This window comes from Elgaria multicarinata, chromosome 6, assembly GCF_023053635.1.
Source record: "Elgaria multicarinata webbii isolate HBS135686 ecotype San Diego chromosome 6, rElgMul1.1.pri, whole genome shotgun sequence".
In the NCBI taxonomy this organism is placed as follows: domain Eukaryota; kingdom Metazoa; phylum Chordata; class Lepidosauria; order Squamata; family Anguidae; genus Elgaria; species Elgaria multicarinata.
Window position 1 is genome coordinate 117945883 of NC_086176.1, and position 23910 is coordinate 117969792.

At 48.0% G+C, this 23910-nt stretch overlaps 1 protein-coding gene across 1 annotated transcript in view; it reads right to left on the reverse strand.

The window, feature by feature from the left end:
- The window catches only part of NOL6 (nucleolar protein 6), an 83903-nt gene extending 61322 nt beyond the window's left edge, over positions 1-22581 (reverse strand). The window contains exons 1-10 of the mRNA XM_063128311.1: positions 22510-22581; positions 20589-20816; positions 19317-19433; positions 17658-17837; positions 13358-13526; positions 11458-11592; positions 9731-9894; positions 5823-5943; positions 4303-4361; positions 2840-2941 (exon numbers count right to left, since the gene is read on the reverse strand). Of these exons, the coding sequence (XP_062984381.1) occupies positions 2840-2941; positions 4303-4361; positions 5823-5943; positions 9731-9894; positions 11458-11592; positions 13358-13526; positions 17658-17837; positions 19317-19433; positions 20589-20816 (1275 nt within the window). The 5' untranslated portion in view covers positions 22510-22581. The remainder of the gene's footprint in view (positions 1-2839; positions 2942-4302; positions 4362-5822; positions 5944-9730; positions 9895-11457; positions 11593-13357; positions 13527-17657; positions 17838-19316; positions 19434-20588; positions 20817-22509) is intronic.
- Between the last annotated feature and the right edge of the window lie 1329 nt (positions 22582-23910).

The following is a 23910-nucleotide window of genomic DNA, read 5'->3' on the forward strand; positions in this document are numbered from 1 at the left end:
GGGTGGGGTGAGGTTGAGGGGATGGTTTTGGGAAGCCCCCCCCCGCCGCCCCTGCCGCCCCCCACTCCAACATCCTGGCTTTGCTTTGGCTGGCTTTGCTTTGGCATCTAGGCAGGGTATTGCGGTTTTATTTGTATATTCTGTAGAGCACCAAGTACATTGTTGGTGCTATATTAATTAATTAATTAATTAATTAAAATAATGATAATTCCTTCATCAGCACAACAGCCCTGTGAGGCTGACTGAAATCAAGAGTAAGTTTCCCAAGGCCATCTAGAGCAGGGGTTCCCAACCCCCAGGCCACGGACCGGGACCGGTCCATGGCCTGTTAGGAACCAGGCTGCGCAGGTGAACTGCTTTCATCCCCCCATCCCACCCCAGCATACCTGGGCATGGGGCGCCATCTCGCCTGCCCAGCTGAAGCGAAGCCAGGATGCTGGGGTGGGTGGGGCGGCTTCAGAACCGCGCGCCCGGCCAGAAACCGCTCTGGGAGAACGACTTCTGGGTGCGCTGTTCCAAAGCTGCCCGCCCGCCCCAGCGTCCTGGCTTTGCTTCGGCTGGGCAGGCAAGATGGCGCCCCATGCCCAGGTATGCTGGGGTGGGGTGGGGTGGGTGAAAGCAGCTCACCTGCACGGCCCGGTTCCTAACACGCCATGGACCAGGGGTTGGGGACCCCTGCTCTAGATGGCCGTGGGAAACTTACTCTTGGTTTCAGTCAGCCTCACAGGGCTGTCGTGCTGATGAAGGAATAATTATTTATTTATTTATTTATTTAGCACCGACAATGTACTTGGTGCGGTACAGAATATACAAATAAAACAGCGATACCCTGCCTAGAGGCTTACAGTCTAAAATCACATTAAAACATAGGAACAGAAATAAAGGAATAATCATAGCAATGAGAACAGTAAATCAGGCTAAAATACCCAAAACTATGGAAAATAGATGAGTTTTCAAACGCGTTTTAAAATCTAAGATGGAACTCGTAGTTCGTAGATGCTCTGGGAGAGCGTCCCAAGCAAACGGAGCAGCCAAAGAGAACGGGCGAAGCCGGGCAAGAGAGACAGAAACGCCTGGGTGGGAGAGCAACATAGCATTTGAAGAACGGGGGGTACGAGGGGGATGGTAGAGTGAAATGAGAGAGGAGAGATAAGAAGGCGCAAGACCATGGCATGCTTTAAATGTCAGCAAAAGAAGCTTATATTGTAACGCTTGTAAAGTTATCATTCTACACTGAATGAGCGCTCTACAGCAAAATAGGGAGTACAAATTTACAATAGGGAGCACAAATCCTATAAATTCTAGCTATGCTACAAACTTACTCATGTGTCAGGAACATCCACCCTGTAGGGTGGATTCCTGCATTGAGCAGGGGGTTGGACTCGATGGCCTTTTAGACCCCTTCCAACTCTACTATTCTGTGATTAGACAAGGAGGACATAGAATCATAGAATAGTAGAGTTGGAAGGGGCCTATAGGGCCATCGGGTCCAACCCCCTGGTCAATGCAGGACCCCAATGGAAGAGTAAAGGTCTAAGGCCACCCATTCAGAGATCCATAGGCCCCCCCCAGTCCCCTTCAAAAGTCCAATGAGCTTTAAGGTTGCCCCGATTGGCAGCCATTAGATGGAAAAGGGGTCATCGCTGGCTGGGGAATGCTGAGAGTTGTAGGACTTTTTTCCTGTCTAAACATGGATAGAAACACAACCTAAACGCATAGAAAGATAGAATAGCAGAGTTGGAAGGGGTCTACAAGGCCATCGAGTCCAACCCCCTGCTCAATGCAGGAATCCACCCTAAAGCATCCCTGACAGATGCTTGTCCAGCTGCCTCCTGAAGGCCTCTAGTGTGGGAGAGGCCACAACCTCACCAGGCAACTGGTTCCATTGTCATACTGCTCTAACAGTCAGGAAGGTTTTCCTGATGTTCAGCCGGAATCTGGCTTCCTTTAACTTGAGCCCGTTATTCCGTGTCCTGCACTCTGGGAGGATCGAGAAGAGATCCTGGCCCTTCTCTGTGTGACAACCTTTCAAGTATTTGAAGAGTGTTATCATGTCTCCCCTCAATCTTCTCTTCTCCAGGCTAAACATGCCCAGTTCTTTCAGTCTCTCTTCATAGGGCTTTGTTTCCAGACCCCTGATCATCCTGGCTGCCCTCCTCTGAACACGTGTAGCATTAGCACAGTTGCGTTATCACTTCCACGTAAAGAAGCTCCAGCCCCTTGGTCATTTTGGCTCTCCTTTTCTGCACCGCAAACAGCTACTGGGTGTGGTCCAGCTGCTCTTTCCCAGCAAGGTGAGTCAATGATCACTTTTACTATGCAAACCCTAGACGTCTCTGAATCTAGGATTCTTATAGTCAGGTCCATCTGCCCTCCGAACGGGAGCTGGTTTGCTCATGGCCCTCGGCAACTATCCACACTTGAGAGATCGACATGGGGAAATCTGACCCTATTAGGCTCACGCAGACCTAGGAGGAGTCCATGGCAGCCTGCTGTGTTTCAGCCATTGCCTAACCCAGCGGTTCTCAACCTGTGGGTCGGGACCCCTTTGGGGGTCGAACGACCCTTTCACAGGGGTCGCCTAAGACCATCGGAAAACACGTATTTCCGATGGTCTTAGGAAACTGTATTGACTGAACTATGTCATGTATCATCTTTTGCATTGCTAAAGCTATTGTTATGTGTTATTTTCATTAGCAAACCATCCCATGACAATGGATCGTGTAGAGAAGAACGAAAATAATTTTATGGTTGGGGGTCACCACAACATGAGGAACGGTATTAAACGGTATTAATTAGGAAGGTTAAGAGCCACTGGCCTAACCGGTCACCACTTTACCTGTTTATACGTGCTGGCAGTCATATCCGCACACAGGTTCACCAGTCCGGAAGGGTCCACGAAGACCACTTGGAACGCCTCGTGGTAGTCGGTCAGCGGAGGCTGGAAAAGGAGCACAACCGTTTAGATTGGGAGGACGTCGCCAGCTGAGGTAGAGGGCGCAGCTTTTAGCAGGGGAAGTGAAACCACCGAACGGGAGCCCAGAGTCCACAGACAACATGCCCGGTCCCCCACCCATAGCATAAGGAAGGGGGCACGGATTGCCCTCTGTCTGACATCAGTGGTGCAGCGAAGCCAGGGCTCCAAAGGAAGCGCTGCCGGAACTTCTTGGACGTCATCCGCCGCCCCCTTCAGACTTCCCCGTTCCCGCCAAATTTAGCCGCAGGCCTCACAGGAGCAGAATTTTCCCAGCGACAATATATCGCTCCCTGCGGCAACGGAAAGTATTCTGGGGCGGGTTTGGCCTTGAACGGGCAATTAAGACCCACTAGCTTTACGAAAGACAGGATCGGGGTGTACAAAATAATGCTGGGTGTGGAGAATGTGGGTAGGGAGACATTTTTTCTCCCTCTCTCAAAATACTAGAAGCCAATGGGGTCATCCCATGAAGCCGACTGGTGGGAGATCCAGGACAAATAAAAGGAAGGCCTTCTTCACACAGCGCAGAGTTAAATTATGGAACTCACTACCAGAAGATGTAGTGATGGCCACCCATTTGGATGGCTTTAAAAGTGAGTTGGATCAATTCCTGGAGAAGTTTATCAATGGCTAGTAGCCCTGATGGCTCCAGTATTCGAGACAGTAAGCCTGCGTGCAGCAGTTGCTGGGGAACATGGGTGGGAGGGTGCTGTTGCACCATGTCCTGCTTTGTTGGTCCCTGGTCGACAGCTGGTGCGCCACCGTGTGAACAGAGTGCTGGACTAGATGGACCCTTGGTCTGATCCAGCAGGGCTCTTCTTATGTTCGTATGAAAGGCCTTCTCCTGGTGGAGATGAAAACTGGTCCGTTGATATGGATCAACAAGGCAGTCTGAATTTCTGGACTCTCCTTGGAGTTGTGGCCATGGGGTCCTGCACATCAAAACTTACCACAACCGCACAATCTGGCATCCCTGTTTCAGCCTCTTGACCACATCAACCTCCACTATCGGAGGGCAGAGCCAAACACCGCCCTCCCTTTGGCGTCTCTGGTACCGCCACATCAATTAGCAAGAACACATGGGTTGAGACCAGGCCCCACTTTATGTCAAACAAGGCCTCGTCCTGAGATTCTTATCATTTTGTATTGATTTGGCGTCAGTGCTTTATCCATCTTTAATTTCATCACATCAACAGAAGATCAACACAAAAGGTGAAATATAATTTGTCTTAATCCACAAAAAGCAGATGAGGAGATCAGGTAACGCCCACAAGGGGCTGAGCAACCTGTCCCCTGCCCTGAAAATGCGAGAAGCACCCCCGTACCAGTGTGACGTCTCCATCCTTCGCAAGGCTGATCCCAGAGGTACTGAGGTCCGTAGTCGCTAAAAAGGAAGGAAGAAGCACACATCAAAGTCAGACAATGGCTCAGGGCTTGCGAATGCAGAATCCTTTCACAGTGGTGGGAAGAGATGTCCAGGTACCCCCTGTTCTAGCCAAGCTGAACGGTCGGCTGCAGCCGCAGCATTCAAGGTGCAGGACACGGAATAACGGGCTCAAGTTACAGGAAGCCAGATTCCGGCTGGACATCAGGAAAAGCTTCCTGACTGTTAGAGCAGTACGACAATGGAACCAGTTACCTAGGGAGGTGGTGGGCTCTCCCACACTAGAGGCCTTCAAGAGGCAGCTGGACAACCACCTGTCAGGTATGCTTTAGGATGGAGTCCTGCCTTGAGCAGGGGGTTGGACTGGATGGCCTTAGAGACCCCTCCCAGCTCTACTAGTCTATGGTTCTATGATTCTAAATTCCCCCAAAACCACACAGGCAAAGAGGGACTTGTTCCTATTGTAGAAACCAGAAAGCAAAGGGTCCCAGGAGTGGCTGAGCTTTCAGTGGAGTGGGGGTTGCCCAGAATTTGGAGGGAGTAGGCGCATAGGTGCGTTTTATAGGATGGGACGTCTGGGACGAGAGACGCATGAAGAAATAAGAACATAAGAAGTGCCCTGAGGCTGGATCAGACCTAGGGTCCATCCCAGAGTGCAGGACACGGAATAACGGGCTCAAGTTACAGGAAGCCAGATTCCAGCTGGACATCAGGAAAAACTTCCTGACTGTTAGAGCAGTATGACAATGGAACCAGTGACCTAGGGAGGTTGTGGGCTCTCCCACCCTAGAGGCCTTCAAGAGGCAGCTGGACAACCATCTGTCAGGGATGCTTTAGGGTGGATTCCTGCATTGAGCAGGGGGTTGGACTCGATGGCCTTGTAGGCCCCTTCCAACTCTGCTATTCTATGATTCTATGATATAGAGATTTGTAAATATCGATATATTTAGAAACCTATGCATCTTTTATATATCTATATAAATACACATGAAACGCATATATATGAAAATGCAACTTCCAAGCAATTATACGTAAGATTCAACAAAAGCAAGCCAGATATCCAAATAAGTATCCATTTGAAGGTGGCAGTAGGAAAATAACGCGGTATGCCGCTTCCTTCCTAAAATGTGGCAATGCAGATGAAGCAAACCATTCTGACCGTTTCCCTTGTAACGCATCTCTCTTTATTTCATTTAAGTATTTCTAAGCCACACTTCTAGCACATTGGAGAAAAAAGGCTGTAATCCACTCCTCTCCCTGAGAGGCCTGTTTTCTGCATGCAAGCCGTTTCTTAGAAGGGGAAACTGTCAAAAGCATAATTGCAGTGGTACAATTCCAAGAAGGACGCTATCGCTCGATTTCGGCTCAATCTGCCTGTAGCCCAGGGCAGAAAGCTCCACAAATGAGGACTAACTCAGATCTAAAACTCTCTGCTTCGAAGTCAAATCTCACAGGCCTTACCCAAGAACTGAAGGGCGTTCCTCAGCACCTGGTAACCGCTCATGACTTTGTTGATCTTGTGTGTGGTCAAGAGGTATCCCACTATCATGGAGGCCAGGAATCCATTGAAGCATCCCAGACCCTGGAGGTGAGGGAAGAGAAAGACGCAATAATCAGCAAAAGGTTCTATGCTCCTACCAGTTTCTCTCCACACACACCCTCTGCCTACATCAAGTGCTCTCAGGTTCTGCCCATAAGAATTGCAATTTGCTGGGATTTGGAAGCATAACCTGGAACAGCATAGGACCCCTTTAGTGCAAACAGAAGGGTCCTTTACAATCTTCGATCATCACCAATACTGCAAGAGGAAGGTCACTGATGTTGCCATTTTACAGATAAGGAACTGAGGCTGCAAAGCAAAGGAGACCATAAGAACAGCTCTGCAAGTGACTGCTACGATTCTGCAAGAACACAGACAAAGCACAGAATGTGGCTTTGGATGCAGAGTTGAACATTATTATTATTATTTTTTAATTGAAAACAACTTTCTAGCCTTATGACTGCTAAGATATGCTTGAAAGCGCGTGGGCACTGCTAGATGGATAGCTAAAATAGCTTTCTTTCCATTGGTGGTGGTGGTGCTGGGCAGGCAAGAGCTGGTTGCTCCACATCAGAGCTAGCCAGACAAGAATCGATCATACAAAGACGGTTCGGAAGCTGCAGCTCGTGCAAAATGCAGCGGCCAGATTGATTTCGGGAACCAGAAGGTTCGACCATATAACACCATATATTGTGTAGTTTGCCCTCATGCTTGCAAAGTGATCGCACTGCTGATACACCATGTTCATTTCAGACACTGACACTGAAGAAGGTTTTGGGTGGTTGAGTGTGGGTGGGGTTTTTTGTTTTACAGAAATCAAATTTCAGAATGGCCTTCCCCAACCTGGGGCTTTCCAGATGTACTGGACTACAACTCCCATCAATCTCTAGCCAGCACAGCCAATTGATGGGAGCTGCAGTCTGACACATCTCCCCAAGGTTGGGGAGGGCTACTTTAGAACTAGTTGGGTCACTCGAATCGAGGGAGGGGACGAGAGAACAAGATAACGTTTCATCTTCAGCAGGAGAGGCTGTGGATGTGTTGAACTGCGACAATGGACTGGATGAGGGCTAATAAACTGAAACTCAGTCCAGACAAGACTGAGATGCTGTTAGTAGGTGATTCCGCTGACAGGATGGGGTGGTGTGTGTGTTCTACCGGTTCTGGATGGGATTGCACTCACCCTGAAGGAGCAGGTTCGTAGCTTGGGGGTTCCTTTAAGATCCATCATTGTCACTTGAAGCTCAAGTGACCTCAGTGGCACGGAGTGCCTTTTACAAACTCCGGTTGGTGGCCCAGTTACGCCCCTATCTGGACAGGGATAACCTGGCTTCAGTTGTCCATGCTCTGGTAACCTCCAAGTTAGATTACTGCAATGCACTCTACGTAGGGCTGCCTTTGATGACGGTTCGGAAGCTGCAGCTCGTGCAAAATGCAGCAGCCAGATTGATTTCGGGAACCAGAAGGTTCAACCATGTAAGACCTGCTCTGGTCCGCTTGCTCTGGCTGCCTGTATGTTTCCGAGCCCAATTCAAGGTGCTGGTTTTGACCTATAAAGCCTTACACGGCTTGGGACCACAATACCTGACGGAACACCTCTCCTGACGTGAATATACCCAGTCAGTACGTTCAACATCTAAGGTCCTCCTCCGGGTGCCTACTCCGAGAGAGGCTCGGAGTGTGGCAATGAGGGACAGGGCCTTTTCGGTGGTGGCCCCCAGACTATGGAACGATCTCCCTGATGAGGCTCACCTGGCGCCAACGTTGCTATCTTTCCGGCACCAGGTTAAGACTTTCCTCTTTGCCCAGGCATATGGCGGCACATCTTAATTACCCACATGTTTTAGTTTTTTAACGGTTTTTAATGTTTTATGTGTGTATGTTCTATGTTTTAGAAATTTTAAATTTTGTATACTCGTTTTAATCTTAATTTTAGAATTTCTGTAAACCGCCCAGAGAGCCCTGGCTATGGGAGCGGCATATAAGTGCAATAAATAAATATAAATAAATAAATAAAATTATTATTTTATTTATTACATTCCTATATTGCCTTTCTGGAAACAACTGAGATGGTTTACAAAAGATCAGAAAATGGAAATTATAAACATACAAAGACTTTGGGCCTGTTCAGACAGCACACTAAGCCATGGTTAGGCTGTCAGGGCTGGAAAATTTACCCACAGAGGATTAAGCCCTGGAAGAAAGAAAAACTGGACTTTGGCAGGTGCTACATATCAGTGCTGGACTGTAAATGCCAAGGTTAATTGAATAATTGAGTGATGGAACTGTGTCATCATACTCTGTGTAAAATGTATATAAATCTGTACAATTGTATAAAATGTTTGATGAGGTGATGGATGTGGTTGTTGTTACTATATTTATTGCTGGAAGATTCTCGTACTGGAACGTGTAAGATTTATGCTGAAAACCTCAGTAAAACTCTTTGCTGAAGAACTCTTGTGTCTGTGAGTATTTTTCTTTTCTGAAAGGCTCTCTGTGCAGAGCGGGAGGTTGTGAGCTGGACTTCTGTTGCTGGAATCTCTGTTTCAGTAGGTCATTAACCCTTTTGCCGCAAATGGTTAGTGAGCATGTTTAAACCGTGGTTATGAAGCCACCATGGTTAGGAATGGTTCACACGACACGCTAAGCCATGTTTAGCTCAAAATGCTTAGACACCGTGGCTTAAACACGTCGTCTAAACAGGGTCATATCAAAACTTTAAAAACAACAACACATCATAACTTAAAAAGCCAAATTGAAATGACGTGTCTTGACTCCCTTCCTGAATGCAGAGAGAGTGAGGACCAGTTGCAACTCCATAGGGGAATGCATTCCAAGAGAAATCCTTTTCCAGTATGACTGACAAGCAAGTGAGGGTGCCTTGAAAAGGGCATCTGCTGATCTTATTGATTGTCATGTCTAACCCTACTGCCCCTGTTTTGGGAGAAGGTGTTTCAGTTAATCAATCAGAATCCGATTCGGACCTAGAGGAGGAGGCGCCAGACACCAGCCAGCTTGTACCAGTGGGGGAGGAAGCTCTCACAGGCGATTCCCCAGCTGGGAGTCAGCCTTCTCCAGAGCTTATCTCCTCAAGGCTAAATCCTACACACTCAGTGGGAAGTGAGGTTTCTTCCGGAGGAGAGCGTCCCGACAAGCTAGGGTCCGCCAGAAGCTAAAACTCACGGGGCGGAAGGAAGGTGTGAGAAAGTCAGTTCGATTATGACAGAACCTGCCTCCACACCAGGCTCTCTGAAGTTAAGGGCATTTGGGGAAAGGCTTCCTGTTCTCCTTGGTCGGACAATTGTCTCACTTCGTTTGCATAGTTTTGCCTAGGGGGACGTTTCCAAGAGATTAGACTCTCTTCAGGTAGAAGAGATGCTTGCTGCTTAATAAAAGCTTTGCGGATTACCTAGCAGGCCTCGCCATTTGTCTCCCACCGAAAGCAGGGGCTTTCTGAGAAACATGACACTGATCGGGTTCATACCGAGAAAGCCAGTCCATCAGATCGTAAACGCTACAGAACAAAGTATGCAAAGGAAGAGAAATTGTGCATATTTGGGCAGTTTGCATTATTTATACGGAGTGGGACGGGGTGGGTGGGGAATCAGAATCCACACAAGTGTTTTACAGGTCAAAACTACCTCCTTGAATTGCATTTCTAGAAAGCCAGCACGGATGCTGACATGCAGCTTTAATGTGCCCCCAAACATCCTTCCAAAAGAAACCCTACTAGAGACGGCAGCAATTCTGCCTGCTGCCACAACAGCCAACTTCTGCGACTGGTCAGTGAGATGGCTTCGGCCCCCTCTCTCGCCCGGGGCCCAATTACCTGATCGAGCTGCCGCTGGCGCAGCCAAACTTTGAGGAGACACACGCCATCCCGCATGCCTTGGAAGGCGTTGGCTGCCCCAGAAAGGAAGAGCAGGTTGGACTCCATCACCAGGTCCCACAAAATGGAGTTGTTGTAGTGGGGCGTTGGGGGCTCAGCTGCTCCTGAGAAGGGGGGAAAAGCAAGACGTGGAACTTGACAGAAGTCATGAGCGAACAACCAAACGGTGGCCTTGCCTGGCTGGCAAGAATACAACAGAATAAAACCAACAGTCAAATCTAAAATGGAGGTTCATCCAGAAGGGCGAAGCAGAGGTTGGCAAAGGCTCCATGGAGAACATCAAGAGAAGCAGACAAATCCATCAAATGGGGGAGTAACAACAGCGAATTATCAACGAGAAGTCCTGTGGTACCTTAAAAACTAACAGTTTTATTGCAGCATGAGCTTCCCTAGGCAAGAGTCTACATCGGATCAAGTTAAAGGACAGAAACAACTATGGGAATGGATAACCTACTAGGAGGAGGGCCTTCTCTGCTGTGGCACCCCGGCTGTGGAATGAGCTCCCCAGGGAGGTCCACCTGGTGCCTACACTGTACTCCTTTCGTCGCCAGCTGAAGACCTTTTTATTCTCTCAGCATTTTAACATTTAATTTTAACTTAAATTTAAATTTTACTGTTCTAACTCTGTATTTTAATCTTATATCAATTTCTGCTGCGTGGTTTTATCCTGGTTGTGCTTTTTATACTGGATTTTGTATTTGTGTTTTTAGACTGTGGGTTGTTTTATTACAGTTTTAATTTTTGTGAACCGCCCAGAGAGCTTCAGCTATTGGGCGGTATAAAAATGTAATAAATAAATAAATAACCACCACTACTTTTTTTTTGGGGGGGGGGTTGTTTTGAGAAAGAGAAATTAAAAGATTTATTGACATCAAACCAGTCAATCCCAAGCAAGAAACATAATTTCTTCCATGTGGGATCTTGAAGGATAGAATGTTTGGAACCAGAGCCACTGAGCCATAATTTCTGAATTTGGAGCAGGCACACACCTTTTTAGAATTGTGGCATTTCCATTACAATATAGGTGGATTTGCTATCATTATTGGACAGCTACGGCTGTGGGCCAGGAGTGGGCGGACTTTCAGCTTGCAGGACGGACTTTCTTCCCTGCCCCCCTCACTCCCCACCGCAGAGCCCCAAGGCCCGCCAACGGGAACCAACGGCAAAAGAGCCGCTGAGGAAAGTGAACACAGAAGTGCGGGGCAAAGGTGCCTCTGAGCATGTGCTGAGCCCAGGAATTGATTTTCAATAGCAGAACCGGAGCGCACACACTCATCCTTCCGTGCACAAAACCTACTCCTATTTCCTCTCCCAACCGCCACAAGCATTCTTTATTTTAGTAGCCTAATTTAGGCGGAATTAAAAAAGCATCTGTTTTTGGTATTGTTACACCACTGGGGTCAGAAACCCTTGCTGATCTACTGCAAATTGCGCGGGATCTACCAATAGATCCTAATTTACTTTCTGCCCAACTGTAGCTGAAGCGAGTGGCAGTGAGTTCCAAAAACTCCCAAATCACCTGGATCAAGCCAGGGTTAAGAGTCAAGGTGCTGGACGTGGGTGGACGGGGCACAGACCATTCCCCCGACCCAGTCCGGCTATACTGTTCTACACAACCAAAGGATTCAGGCCTTCCCGTAGCCCCTTCCCACTTTTTCCTGGCATACCTGCCACAGGTGCGTCTTTCTCCAGGAACCAGGCAGTGCGGACATTGTTCTTGCTGGGATGCAGGCGGCTGGGCTTGAAGACGCCTTGGGCAGGGCAGGCGAGGAGGCGGACGGTCACCACCTTGGCATCTTTGCCTGCGAGTCCCCAAGAAGAAAGAAAAAAAGGAGGCTGGGAAAGTTGAAAGCTATCCAGGCCAACTCTGCTCAAAGCTTCTCCGTCCTTCAGCCTAAACAACACCCACCCACAGCCTTCTGTGCTCTGGTTTTGTTTTATCTTCATAGAATCAGAGAATGATAGAATAGTAGAGTTGGAAGGGGCCTACAAGGCCATCGAGCCCAACCCCCTGCTCAACGCAGGAATCAACGTGCATGGGGTTCCCATGTAGTCACCCTTCCAGAAACTGACCATGCCTAGACCCGCTTAGCTTCATCAAGGTTGCAGCATCCCATGCCCTCACACCAGATCTTGGAATCCCACAGGTGAAACGAGAGCGTAAAAGGGAGACGCAGCCATAACAGCAGGGGTGTTTGAACCTCTTTCAGCCTGAGGGCCGAACTCCATTTCAGAGAAGTTCTCAGGGGCCATGTCCCAGTGGTGGGGGGGGCCAAAGGAAAAGGAGGCGGGGTCCAAAAACAGCATAAGCTAGCTTAAAGCTCTTATTGCCTTTCACAATGTGGGGAGGAGGAACTGCGCCAAAGTCAGGAAGCCACCAAACCACCGGCACTTGGGGGAAAGGAGAAGGGGGCGTGGCCTTCTGGCAACTCCTGGAGGAGTAGATTTGGCCCCCGGGCCTGAAATTCCCCACCACTGCATTACAAGAATCGTGGTAAACAAAAATCAAAGCTAAGTAATCCCAAGGGTACAACCAATCCGCCCTGCTTTCGTTCCAACGGCAGTCACATCTGGGCTCGATTCAGGTGCCACACCAAACCATGGTTTGCACTTGTTACAGTTTAAGGCCCAAACCATGGTTGGAGCTTCCAAATGCAAAACTGGCAAACCGTGGTTAGGAGCTGCTCACCTGCTTTCATCTTCTATCCTTCTATCAACGACGACATGCTAAGCCAAGGTGGTGAAGCATTTTGAGCTAAACATTATGGCTTAGCGTGTCATGCGAACCATTCCTAAACAGGGCAGCTACATTACCACAGTTTAAACACGCTCGCTAACCTCTCACAGATTAGTGAGCGTGTTATCCTCTCACAGAACAAAATGGGCTATAAATTAGGATGACCCTATGAAAAGGAGGACAGGGCTCCTGTATCTTTAACAGTTGTATTGAAAAGGGAATTTCAGCAGGTGTCATTTGTATATATATGGGGAACCTGGTGAAATTCCCTCTTCATCACAACAGTTAAAGCTGCCCTCTTTTAAATTTGGTCACTCTAGTATAGCTCCTGCACCTTTAACTGCTGTGATGAAGGCGGAATTTCACCAGGTTCTCCATATATACAAATGACACCTGCTGAAATTCCCTTTTCTAGGCAACTGTTAAATGTACAGGAGGCCTCTCCTCCTCTACATATGGCTAGGGTGACCATATTCAAAGGAGGACAGGGCTCCTGTATCTTTAACAGTTGTATAGAAAAGGGAATTTCAGCAGGTGTCATTTGTAGGCATGCAGCACCTGGTGAAATTCCCTCTTCATCACAACCGTTAAAGCTGCAGGAGCCCTGACTTCTTTTGTATCTGATTACTCTAGTATAGCTCCTGCACCTTTAACTATGGTGATGAAGAGGTGATTTCACCAGGTTCTCCATATATACACAAATGACACCTGCTGAAATTCCCCTTTCTCTGCAACTGTTAAAGATACAGGAGCCCTGTCCTCCTTTCCATAGGGTTGCTCTATATAAACGAGAGAGGGCCCGGGGCAGTCGTGCAGAAAGCCACCCTCACCTTGCGGCTGCAAGAGCACAACGGGCTTAAGATGGTTTCCGTTCATGTAGGCAAACTTCACGCTGGCAAAGAGCTTCTTCTGGGCCAGATGGTGGGCGACGTGTGCCAAGTAGAGCGCCCGCTTGCGGTGGTAACGCTGGTTAAGGTGATCCTTGTCTTGGAAGATCTCCTAACAGACGGAGATGGTGCATAAAATATACCACTTAAAAAACAAATGTTAAATCCTCCATCAACGTAAATTATAGCTTCATCACAGTGCGCCCCTACCATAAAATACACACACACACACACACACACACACACACAGAGCACATTATGGACCCAAGGCATTAAAGGAAGCTGTCTTATTTAGAATCAGAGCACTGGTCTATCTAGCTCAGTATTGCCAACACTGGCTGGCAGCATCTCTCCAGGGCTTATTATTATAATTATTATTATTATTATTATTATTATTATTATTATTATTATTTATTTATATAGCACCATCAATGTACATGGTGCTGTACAGAGTAAAACAGTAAATAGCAAGACTCTGCCGCATAGGCTTACATTCTAATAAAATCATAGTAAAACAATAAGGAGGGGAAGAGAATGCAAACAGGCACAGGGTACGGTAAGCAGGCACTGGGTAGGGTAAAACTAACGGTATAAAAGTCAGAACAAAATCAAGTTTTAAAAGCTTTAGGAAAAAGAAAAGTTTTTAGCTGAGCTTTAAAAGCTGCGGTTGAACTTGTAGTTCTCAAATGTTCTGGAAGAGCGTTCCAGGCGTAAGGGGCAGCAGAAGAAAATGGACGAAACCGAGCAAGGGAAGTAGAGGCCCTTGGGCAGGCGAGAAACATGGCATCAGAGGAGCGAAGAGCACGAGCGGGGCAATAGTGTGGGATGAGAGAGGAGAGGTAGGAAGGAGCTAGACCGTGAAAAGCTTTGTAGGTCAACAGGAGAAGTTTATATTGGATTCTGGAGTGAATTGGAAGCCAATGAAGAGATTTCAGAAGTGGAGTGACATGGTCAGAGCGGCGGGCCAAGAAGATGATCTTAGCGGCAGAGTGGTGGACAGAGACCAGCGGACTGATGTGAGACGAGGGAGGCCAGAGAGAAGAAGGTTGCAGTAGTCCAACTGAGAGATAACTAGTGCGTGAACGAGAGTCTTGGCAGAAGAGACAGACAAAAATGGTCGAATCCTGGCAATATTATACAGGAAAAAACGACAGGATTTAGCTACTGCCTCAATATGAGGAATAAAGGAGAGTGAGGAATCAAATATAAAGCCAAGACTACGAGCTTCCTTGACCGGAGTAAGCGTAACATCATTGACAGTAAGAGAGAATGAGAGATGAGGAGAAGGTTTAGGTTTATAGCTTCATCACAGTGTGCCCCTTCCATAAAATACACACACACACACACACACACACACACACACACACACAGAGCACATTATGGACCCAAGGCATCAAAGGAAGCTGTCTTATTTAGAATCAGACCACTGGTCTATCTAACTCAGTATTGCCAACGCTGGCTGGCAGCATCTCTCCAGGGCTTCAGGCAGGAGTTTTTCCTGCCCTACCTAAAGATGCTGCCAGGGGTCGAACCTGGGAATTTTTGCATGCAAAGCACCACTGAGCCACAAAATCCTCCAACAGATGCTCCAGTGACTGGGCCGAAGCGAAGGACGCCTCGGTGCGATCCACACCTAGACAGGAGACCTCCTAGGAACTCTGTGCCTTCTGCCAAGTTCTATCATGGAAGAAAGGCAGCCTAAAAATGCAGCAGAATCATATAACTATAACAGATAAAAATGATGATGCCACTCTAACATAGTGGTGCAGAAGAAAAGGGTGGATTCCTGCATTGAGCAGGGGGTTGGACTAGATGGCCTTGTAGGCCCCTTCCAACTCTGCTATTCTATGATTCTATGACCCGGGTGCCATTTTTTATTTATTTTTTTGCAGTCCCCCCCCCCAATTGTGTAAAAGTTTGAGATGCCTCTCTTAAAGCTTAGTTATTGGCAGCCAGAGCATTAAGCTAAAACAGGCTGGTGTTTTTGACTCCACCATTTTAGCCTCTGGCCCCGCCCACCTCTGGAACACGGCCCGCGAGCATGAAATGTAATGTGGACCTTGGGCTAAGAAGTTCAACATCCCTGCTTTAACGTACAGAAAGTATAACACGTTTTCATAGAATCATAAGAACGTCGGAAGAGCCCCGACGCTGGATCAGACCATGGGTCCATGTAGAGCCACACTACATGCCACCCTAGAGGCCTTCAAGAGGCAGCTGGACAACCCTCTGTCAGGGGTGCTTTAGGGTGGATTCCTGCACTGAGCAGGGGGTTGGACTTGATGGCCTTGTAGGCCCCTTCCAACTCTAATGTTCTATGATTCTAGTCCAGCACTCTGTTCACACAGTGGTCAACCCAGGGATGAACAAGCAGGACATGGTGCAACAGCACCCTCCTAACCATGTTCCCCAGCAACTGGTGCACACAGGCTTATTCAAAGAATAATAGAGTTGGAAGGGGCCCACAAGGCCATCGAGTCCAAACCCCTGCTCATTGCAGGAATCCACCTTAAAGCATCCCTGACAGATGGTTCTCCAGCTGCCTCTTGAAGGCCTCTAGTGTGGGAGAGCCCACCACCTCCCTAAGTCATTGATTCCATTGCCATACTGCTCTAACAGTCAGAATGTTTTTCCTGCTGTTTAGCTAGAATCTGGCTTCCTGTAACTTGAGCCCATGTTTCCGTGTCCTGCACTCTGGGAGGATCGAGAAGAATTCCTGGCCCTTCTCTGTGTGACATGGTTTGTTCCATTCAAGAATGTCTTTTCGCATTGAAAACGGGCAACCAGGAGAAATCCAGTGGGAGATTATGTTAAAGGGGGGTGGGGGAAGCAAGGACAAGCCTGCACAACAGGGGAAACCACACTTCAGTATCTTCCACCACCTGGTTTAAGGTTCACAGACAATCCGAGGTGACCAGTAAGCGTTTTCTCTCTTTTGCATATTCGTTCCAGAGCTGTGGTAACAAATCCACCTGTCCTTCGACTCCCCAGGCCCTGAGACGTGGCTCAGTGGCAGCGCCCCTACTTTGCACGCAGACGGTCCCAGGTTCGATTCCCTCCAGCTCTAGGTAGGGCTGGAGGAGAGCCCTGCCTGAAACCTTGGACAGCCATTGCCGCCCTAATCCCCAGCACATGTTGGTTCAGAAAATACTGAATTAGATTGGCCAACGCTCTGGCTACGTAGAAGATAGAAGGGTCCTCTTGACCCCGAGTCACAATACAATGGACAGTCATGCATGATGGAGAAACACACGTGTGCATCATCAGATACCAGCCTAAAGGAAGCCATTCTCTCTCTCAGCCTCAGCACCCCATTTACAATACAGTTAAGGATGATGCCGGGCGCCAAACTGCCCTGGAGGGTTTGCAACCCAACTAAGAAGTTGATCTCCGTCAATAAGCTTTATTATGCGAATTAATCAGACCAACAAACCTTCAGGCTACAGATTTATTTATTTATTTATTACATTTTTATACCGCCCAATAGCCGAAGCTCTCTGGGCGGTTCACAAAAATTAAAACCATAATAAAACAACCAACAGGTTAAAAGCACAAATACAAAATACCGTATCAAAAGCACAACCAGGATAAAACCACGCAGCAAAATTGATATAAGATTAAAATACAGAGTTAGAACAGTAAAAATTAAATTTAAGTTAAAATTAAGTGTTAAAATAATGAGAGAATGAAAAGGTCTTCAGCTGGCGATGAAAAGAGTATAGTGTAGGCACCAGGCGGACCTCTCTGGGGAGCTCATTCCACAGCTGGGGTGCCACAGCGGAGAAGGCCCTCCTCCTAGTAGCCACCTGCCTCACTTCCTTTGGCAGGGGCTCACGGAGAAGGGCCCCTGTGGATGATCTTAAGGTCCGGGCAGGTACATATGGGAGGAGGCGTTCCTTCAGATAGCCTGGCCCCAAACCCTTTAGGGATTTGAATGTTAATACCAGCGCTTTGAATCGGGCCCGGACCTGGACTGGCAGCCAATGAAGTTGTAAAAGGACTGGCGTAATATGATCTCGCTGGCCAGTCCCTGTTAGTAAACGGGCTGCCCTGTTTTGTACCAGCTGAAGCTTCCGGACCGTTTTCAAAGGCAGCCCCACATATAACGCATTGCAGTAATCCAAACGAGAGGTTATCAGAGCATGGATAACTGTAGCTAGGCTATCTCTGTCCAGATACGGGCATAGTTGGTATATCAACCTAAGCTGAAATAAATTAAATTAAATAAATAAGTGTTGCTCACCTTGGGCATGACCAGCACCACGTCCACGTTGATCTCGGGCTTGATGCAGGTGCCCAGCAGGTAACTCCCCACCACCTTCACCTCTGCAGGGGGCAGGAAGCGGAAGTGGCCCTTCACGCTGAACGGCAGCTGCAGTAACGGGACCCTCACCCCCTTCGGAAGCCAGGTCTGGTCAGTGATCTAGAAGGAGACAGCCAAGAGAAGGGAAGAGGAAGGTAAAGTGATACCGTGACCATCTGTGACAATATCACAATGCTTGCCATGCTGTAACTGTATTAATGAATATATGTATCTGCTGTGCTAAGCAGAACCCAGGTTAATTAGGGTTAGTTGTTTGGTAGAGACTGAACGGTGGAAGGGGCTTGTTATGTGTGTGAGAGAGAAAAAACTTATAAAGGAGGAGAGCAGACATTTAGTCAGACTGATCAGGCCTTAGGAATAGATGAAGCTACATCTGGTCAGTGGGAATTAAAAGGTGGAGCATAAGCAAGGTAAGACCGAGAACCGAATGACTATTAAATAAACTTTAATTTGTTTGGCTTTACATGATAAAATTCCATGTCTTGTTCATTTTTCTGGATTACCAGGAGTGTTCATATTTCCAGGGTAAAGGGAAGCAATTGGGTGTCTCTTATATCTGGTGAATATAGGGATTGAAGTTTGTGGGTCAGTGAGGACAGCTGACCCAAAGCGGACAGAGGAAGACGGACCTGAGGGAAAGTTGTGTCACACCACTTCTATGGGATGGGGCAGTAGATGGTCCCAGGCTGAGTCATAGAATCATAGAAGAGTAGAGTTGGGAGGGGCCTATAAGGCCATCGAGTCCACCCCCCTGCTTAATGCAGGAATCCACCCTAAAGCATCCCTGACAGAGGGTTGTCCAGCTGCCTCTTGAAGGCCTCTAGTGTGGGAGAGCCCACCACCTCCCTAGGTAACTGATTCCATTGTCGTACTGCTCTAACAGTCAGGAAGTTTTTCCTGATGTCCAGCCGGAATCTGGCTTCCTGTCACTTGGGCCCATTATTCCGTGTCCTGCACTCTAGGAGGATCGAGAAGATCCTGGCCCTCCTCTGTGTGACAACCTTTCAAGTATTTGAAGACTCCTCGGGTATTCGGCTTGAAGAAGAATCTCAGGGAACAGAACTGAGAGAAGCCGCCTGGTATCTCAGATCATAGAGAGGAACTGTCAATTCCTACACAATACTGGGTTAGATGGATCCCATGGGTTGGATCTGGTCCATGGACCGGAGATTCCTAATTCTTGACGTAAGGGATCACCATGATCATCTTTTTTTACAAGGGAACGACTTGAACATCAGAACTGCCAAATTAATGGTCAACGTGGCGTCATCTGGAGACCACCGCAGACCCTGCACCCATTACTCATCCACTGCCTAAGGCCGGCAGCTGCCTATGAAATGGGGCATCTCAGTTGTCTTAAAAACACCATCAGCAAGGCCTGTTCCTCCCTGACACTCAGGTCACAGCAGAAGGCTCTTGGAAGGCTAGTGACAGCTGACTACTTGTCACAAAAGCCAGATAAAGGCTGCCATCCTAAACACAATTGTTTGAAAGCGAGCCTCGTTGAACACCGTGGGTCTTACACCCGAGCAAACACGAATAGGCTCGCGCTGCAAACTGCACGCATCTCAGACGTACGTTTCTTTCTGGACCTCCTGGGACCTCGCTCAGCAAGGCATTGATTTCGTGGAGGAAGGAGTCGATTTTCTGTTTCCTCTTCTCCTTGAGCGTCACCTCTTTTAATAGCTCCTCTATCTGTATGGAGGGAAAACGGAGACAAGAGATTATTGCTGCTATGCTATTTGGTTGGGTTTTTTTTAGAATGCCTTTGTCACTGTGTCAGGGGCTGCGGAGCGATGCAAACCAAGGCCCAAGGGCTTGCAATATGCATTCAGCAGAGCTGGATTGGGGAGCAGCAAGAAACGGCAATGTGAGCAAAGAAGGAGTGGAAAAGGCCAGGCCAGGTCTTCTCACTGCCCCTCCCTGAGGTGTCCCATTCTGATGTCCCGTTCTGTGGTCCCAAAGTGGAAGCTAGTAGCAAGGTAGGACCTTGGATAGCTCTCCTACTAGGACAAATGGAAAATGTTGTCACAGCAGGGAGCTAGAGCCAACTGAAGCTTTCTGTAGGCTGACAAGACCTGCAGCTCCTGGAAGAGCTGATTAGACTGTCAAAGGGCCCTCACCTGATTCTATAAATTCCTGGAAGAGAAATTCCCGGAGGAGAAGGCTATCAATGCCTACTAGTCCTGATGGTTATGTGCTACCTCCAGTATCAGAGGCAGTAGGCCTATGTATACCAGTTGCCGGGGAACATGGGCAGGAAGGTACTGCTGCATTCGTGTCCTGCTTGTGCGTTTCCTGTGTGAAGCTGTTTGGCCACTGTGTGAACAGAATGCTGAACTAAATGGACCCTTGGTCTGATCCGTTCAACAGCAGGGCTGTTCTTATGTAACCTGAGACATCTGCGAGGCTGGGGACATGGAGGTTCCGCCAGGGACTCATTCTGTGAACCACGGCTGTGTCCTCTGTCCAGGAGGACTCAGAATAAGGCCTAAGCTGCCCTACCCCTGAGGAAGTAGCCTGTGCCTTGCCCTCATCAGAAACCTCTGCTGCACACTGGAAGAGCTGAGGACTTACGGGGGAGGCAGGCCACCTGGAGCCAGAGCGAGGAGAGGTGAGGACAGAGGTTTAAAACATGGAAAAAGAGCAATCTGGCGAACAGAGAGATACAGAGGAAACTCTGAATAGAGCCCACAGACGATGTTGCTCCTCGCTTGCAATGAAATGCAGCCTGGCTTACGTGCCGGGGTGCACATGAGTAACAGGAAATAGGGGATCTTTAAGCAACTGGAATCCCACCGAAAGGAACACCCCCGCCCTGAGAAGTCAGCTTCCCCAGCCCAGCCTGACCTGCAAGCGTAGAAGGTTGGAATGGAACAGGTTCTCCGTCTCTTTCAGGCGGCTCAGTTCTTCGTTGGTGGGCGGCTTGTATAGCTCTGCCTTGCACAGCTTCACCGGCTGCAAGATGCCTTCGGGGGCTGAAGGCCGTTTCTTCCCCCGCGGTCCCCCCTCCTCGGCGAGAACCTCACCACCCTCATCTCTCTCCGGACCTTCACCCCTCTCGACATCTTCAGGCATCTACAGATAACGATAAAAGAGTGGATCAGACTTGCAAATATACCCGGGGGGGGGGGGGGGGAGGAGCTACCAGCCTGCTTTTTTAAAAATAAGACTTCTAAGGGACTAACAGTTTATGGCCCCGTTCAGAAGACACCTTAAACCACGGCTTTAACCATAGTGAGAAAAGCAAAAAGCCTTATGTACCTGCCCGGACCCTTCCGTATGTACCTGCCCGGACCCTAAGGTCATCCTCAGGGGTCTTTCTCCGGGAGCCCTTGCCAAGGGAAGTGAGGCAGGTGGCTACCAGAAGGAGCAGGGCCTTCTCTGCTGTGGCACCCCAGCTGTGGAATGAGCTCCCTAAGGAGGTTCGCTTGGCACCTACATTACATGCCTTTAGACGCCAGGTGAAGACCTTTTTATTCTCCCAGCATTTTAACAGTCTATAAATCAATTTTAACTTGGTGTTTTAAATTTGTAATTTTGCACTGCTGCTGTCTTTATCTGGTTGAGCTTTTATATTGTATTTTATATTATGGTTTTATACTGTTGTTTTATACTTTGAATGTTTTTAATTTTTGTGAACCACCCAGAGAGCTCCGGCTATTGGGCGGTATAGAAATGTAGTAAATAAATAAACAAATAAATTATTCACCATGGTTAAATCACAGAATAGTAGAGTTGGAAGGGGCCTCTAAGGCCATCGAATCCAACCCCCTGCTCAATGCAGGAATCCACCCTAAAGCATCCCTGACAGAGGGTTGTCCAGCTGCCTCTTGAAGGCCTCTAGTGTGGGAGAGGCCACAACCTCCCTAGGTAACTGGTTCCATTGTCTAGCCATGGTTTAAGGTGTCTTGTGAACAGGTCCATGGTTTCCATGCATAAAGATGAGACAGGGGATGGGACTGCACAGCCATAAGATCTGGCAAAACTTTTCAACATTTCTGTTTCTTCCCATCCCTTGCTTCTTATGCCAGCTGATCCGATGAAGAATTCTGGAGAGCTGAAAAGCGTGCACAAGACAGTACAGCTAAAAGGAAGGGGCCTATAAGGCCATCAAGTCAACCCCTCCCCCGTTCAATTGCTGGAGTTCAAGGGGCAGGTGGGGGGCAACAACGGAAGACAATCGCCCCCACACCCGCCTTATAGGCTTCCTGGAGGGATCTAGCTGGGTGCTGTAGGAAATGATAGCACTCTTCAAATCCTTAAGAGGTTGTCACACAGAGGAGGGCCAGGATCTCTTCTCGATCCTCCCAGAGTGCAGGACACGGAATAACGGGATCAAGTTAAAGGAAGCCAGATTCCAGCTGGACAAAAGGAAAAACTTCCTGACTGTTAGAGCAGTACGACAATGGAACCAGTGACCTAGGGAGGTTGTGGGCTCTCCCACACTAGAGGCCTTCAAGAGGCAGCTGGACAACCATCTGTCAGGGATGCTTTAGGGTGGATTCCTGCATTGAGCAGGGGGTTGGACTCGATGGCCTTGTTGGCCCCTTCCAACTCTGCTTTTCTATGAATGAACTGAATCAGCCTTCCCCAACCTGGTGCTCTCCAGATCTGCTGGAAGAACAACTCCCAGCACGGGAACGATGGGAGTTGTAGTCCAACATACCTGGAGAGCACCAGGTAGGGGGAGACTGCCCTAGGGATCCTGATCCTCCTCCCCAGTATCACCTCCATTCGCGCTATCTTCAGCAGCCCGGCCGGAACTCACCTTTTACCTGAGCGCTTCTGCATCCACGTGGGTAGAACTAAGCAAATCCACGTGGAATCCAACGGAGGAGCCTTTTCCGGGTTCCGGGCACAGCTCGGCTCCTGATTGGATAAACGAGCGTACTGCCCCGCCCCGGCGCCTTTTTCCAATCCCAACAAGGGCCAGGCCTCAGGAGCAAGTTAGGGTGACGTGCACATGCGTATGAGCACCATCTCTGTCACATAGAGTTAAAAAAAAGGAAGAAGAGCCCGTCGCACCAATTAGGTGGGGAACTTCCGGGTTCACGTCAGAAACCCTTCCCAGGGCAAAAGGTAGATCTGCATGTGGAAATCAAAGGAGATATTTTGGGAATAATCTGGACCTCTGTTCATGCGCTGGGTTTTATATTGTCATTTGCCTTTTATTTTATTTTGAAATGTTTTAATATTACAGCTGGTTTAATTAAAAATTAAATTTTTGTATATTTCTATTTATATATTTTAATTGTATGTGTTTTGATTTTGTAAAGTCGCCTTTACGAAAGGCGGCATTGTCCCAGCATTGGGGAAAAGGTGGGATACAAATATTATTATTATTATTATTATTATTAATAATAATAATAATAATAATAATAATACAAAACAAAACTAGGCTGACCATATGAAAAGGAGGACAGGGCTCCTGTATCTTAACCAGTTGTATAGAAAAGGGAATTTTAGCAGCTGTCGTTTGTATATATGAAGAACCTGGTGAAATTCCCTCTTCATCATAACAGTTAAAGCTGCAGCTGCCCTGCCCTCTTTTAAATCTGGTCACTCTAGATTTAACTGCAGCTTTAACTGTTGTGATGAAGAAGGAATTTCACCAGGTTCTCCATATATACAAGTGACACCTGCTGAAATTCCCTTTTCTATGCAACTGTTAAAGATACAGGAGCCCTGTCCTCCTTTTCATAGGGCCACCCTAACAAAACAGGATTTTAGCACAGCTGTGACTGGCAAGCACAGGTATCCGCCCCTGACAATAAGGAAATCCTGCTCTAACTCCAGTCTTAAGTCGTGCAGATGCTCTTTTCTGCTTTGAAGTTTTTTTAAAGATTGCCCTGCCAGTGTCAATAGCCCCATATTGCAAGTTGTGGACCAAGAGGGGCTGCAATGTTTGGGTGACCCTATGGAAAGGAAGAAAGGGCTCCTGTATCTTTAACAGTTGCACAGAAAAGGGAATTTCAGCAGGGGTCATTTATATGCATACAGCACCTGGTGGAATTCCTTCTTCGTCACAACATTTAAAGCTGCAGGAGCGATACTAGAGTGACCAGATACAAATGAGAGCAGGGCTCCTGCAGCTTTAACTTTTGTCTAACCATGGCTCAGTGTGCTGTCTGAAATTCTCCTTCTCCTCCAGGAATTTATGCAACCCTTT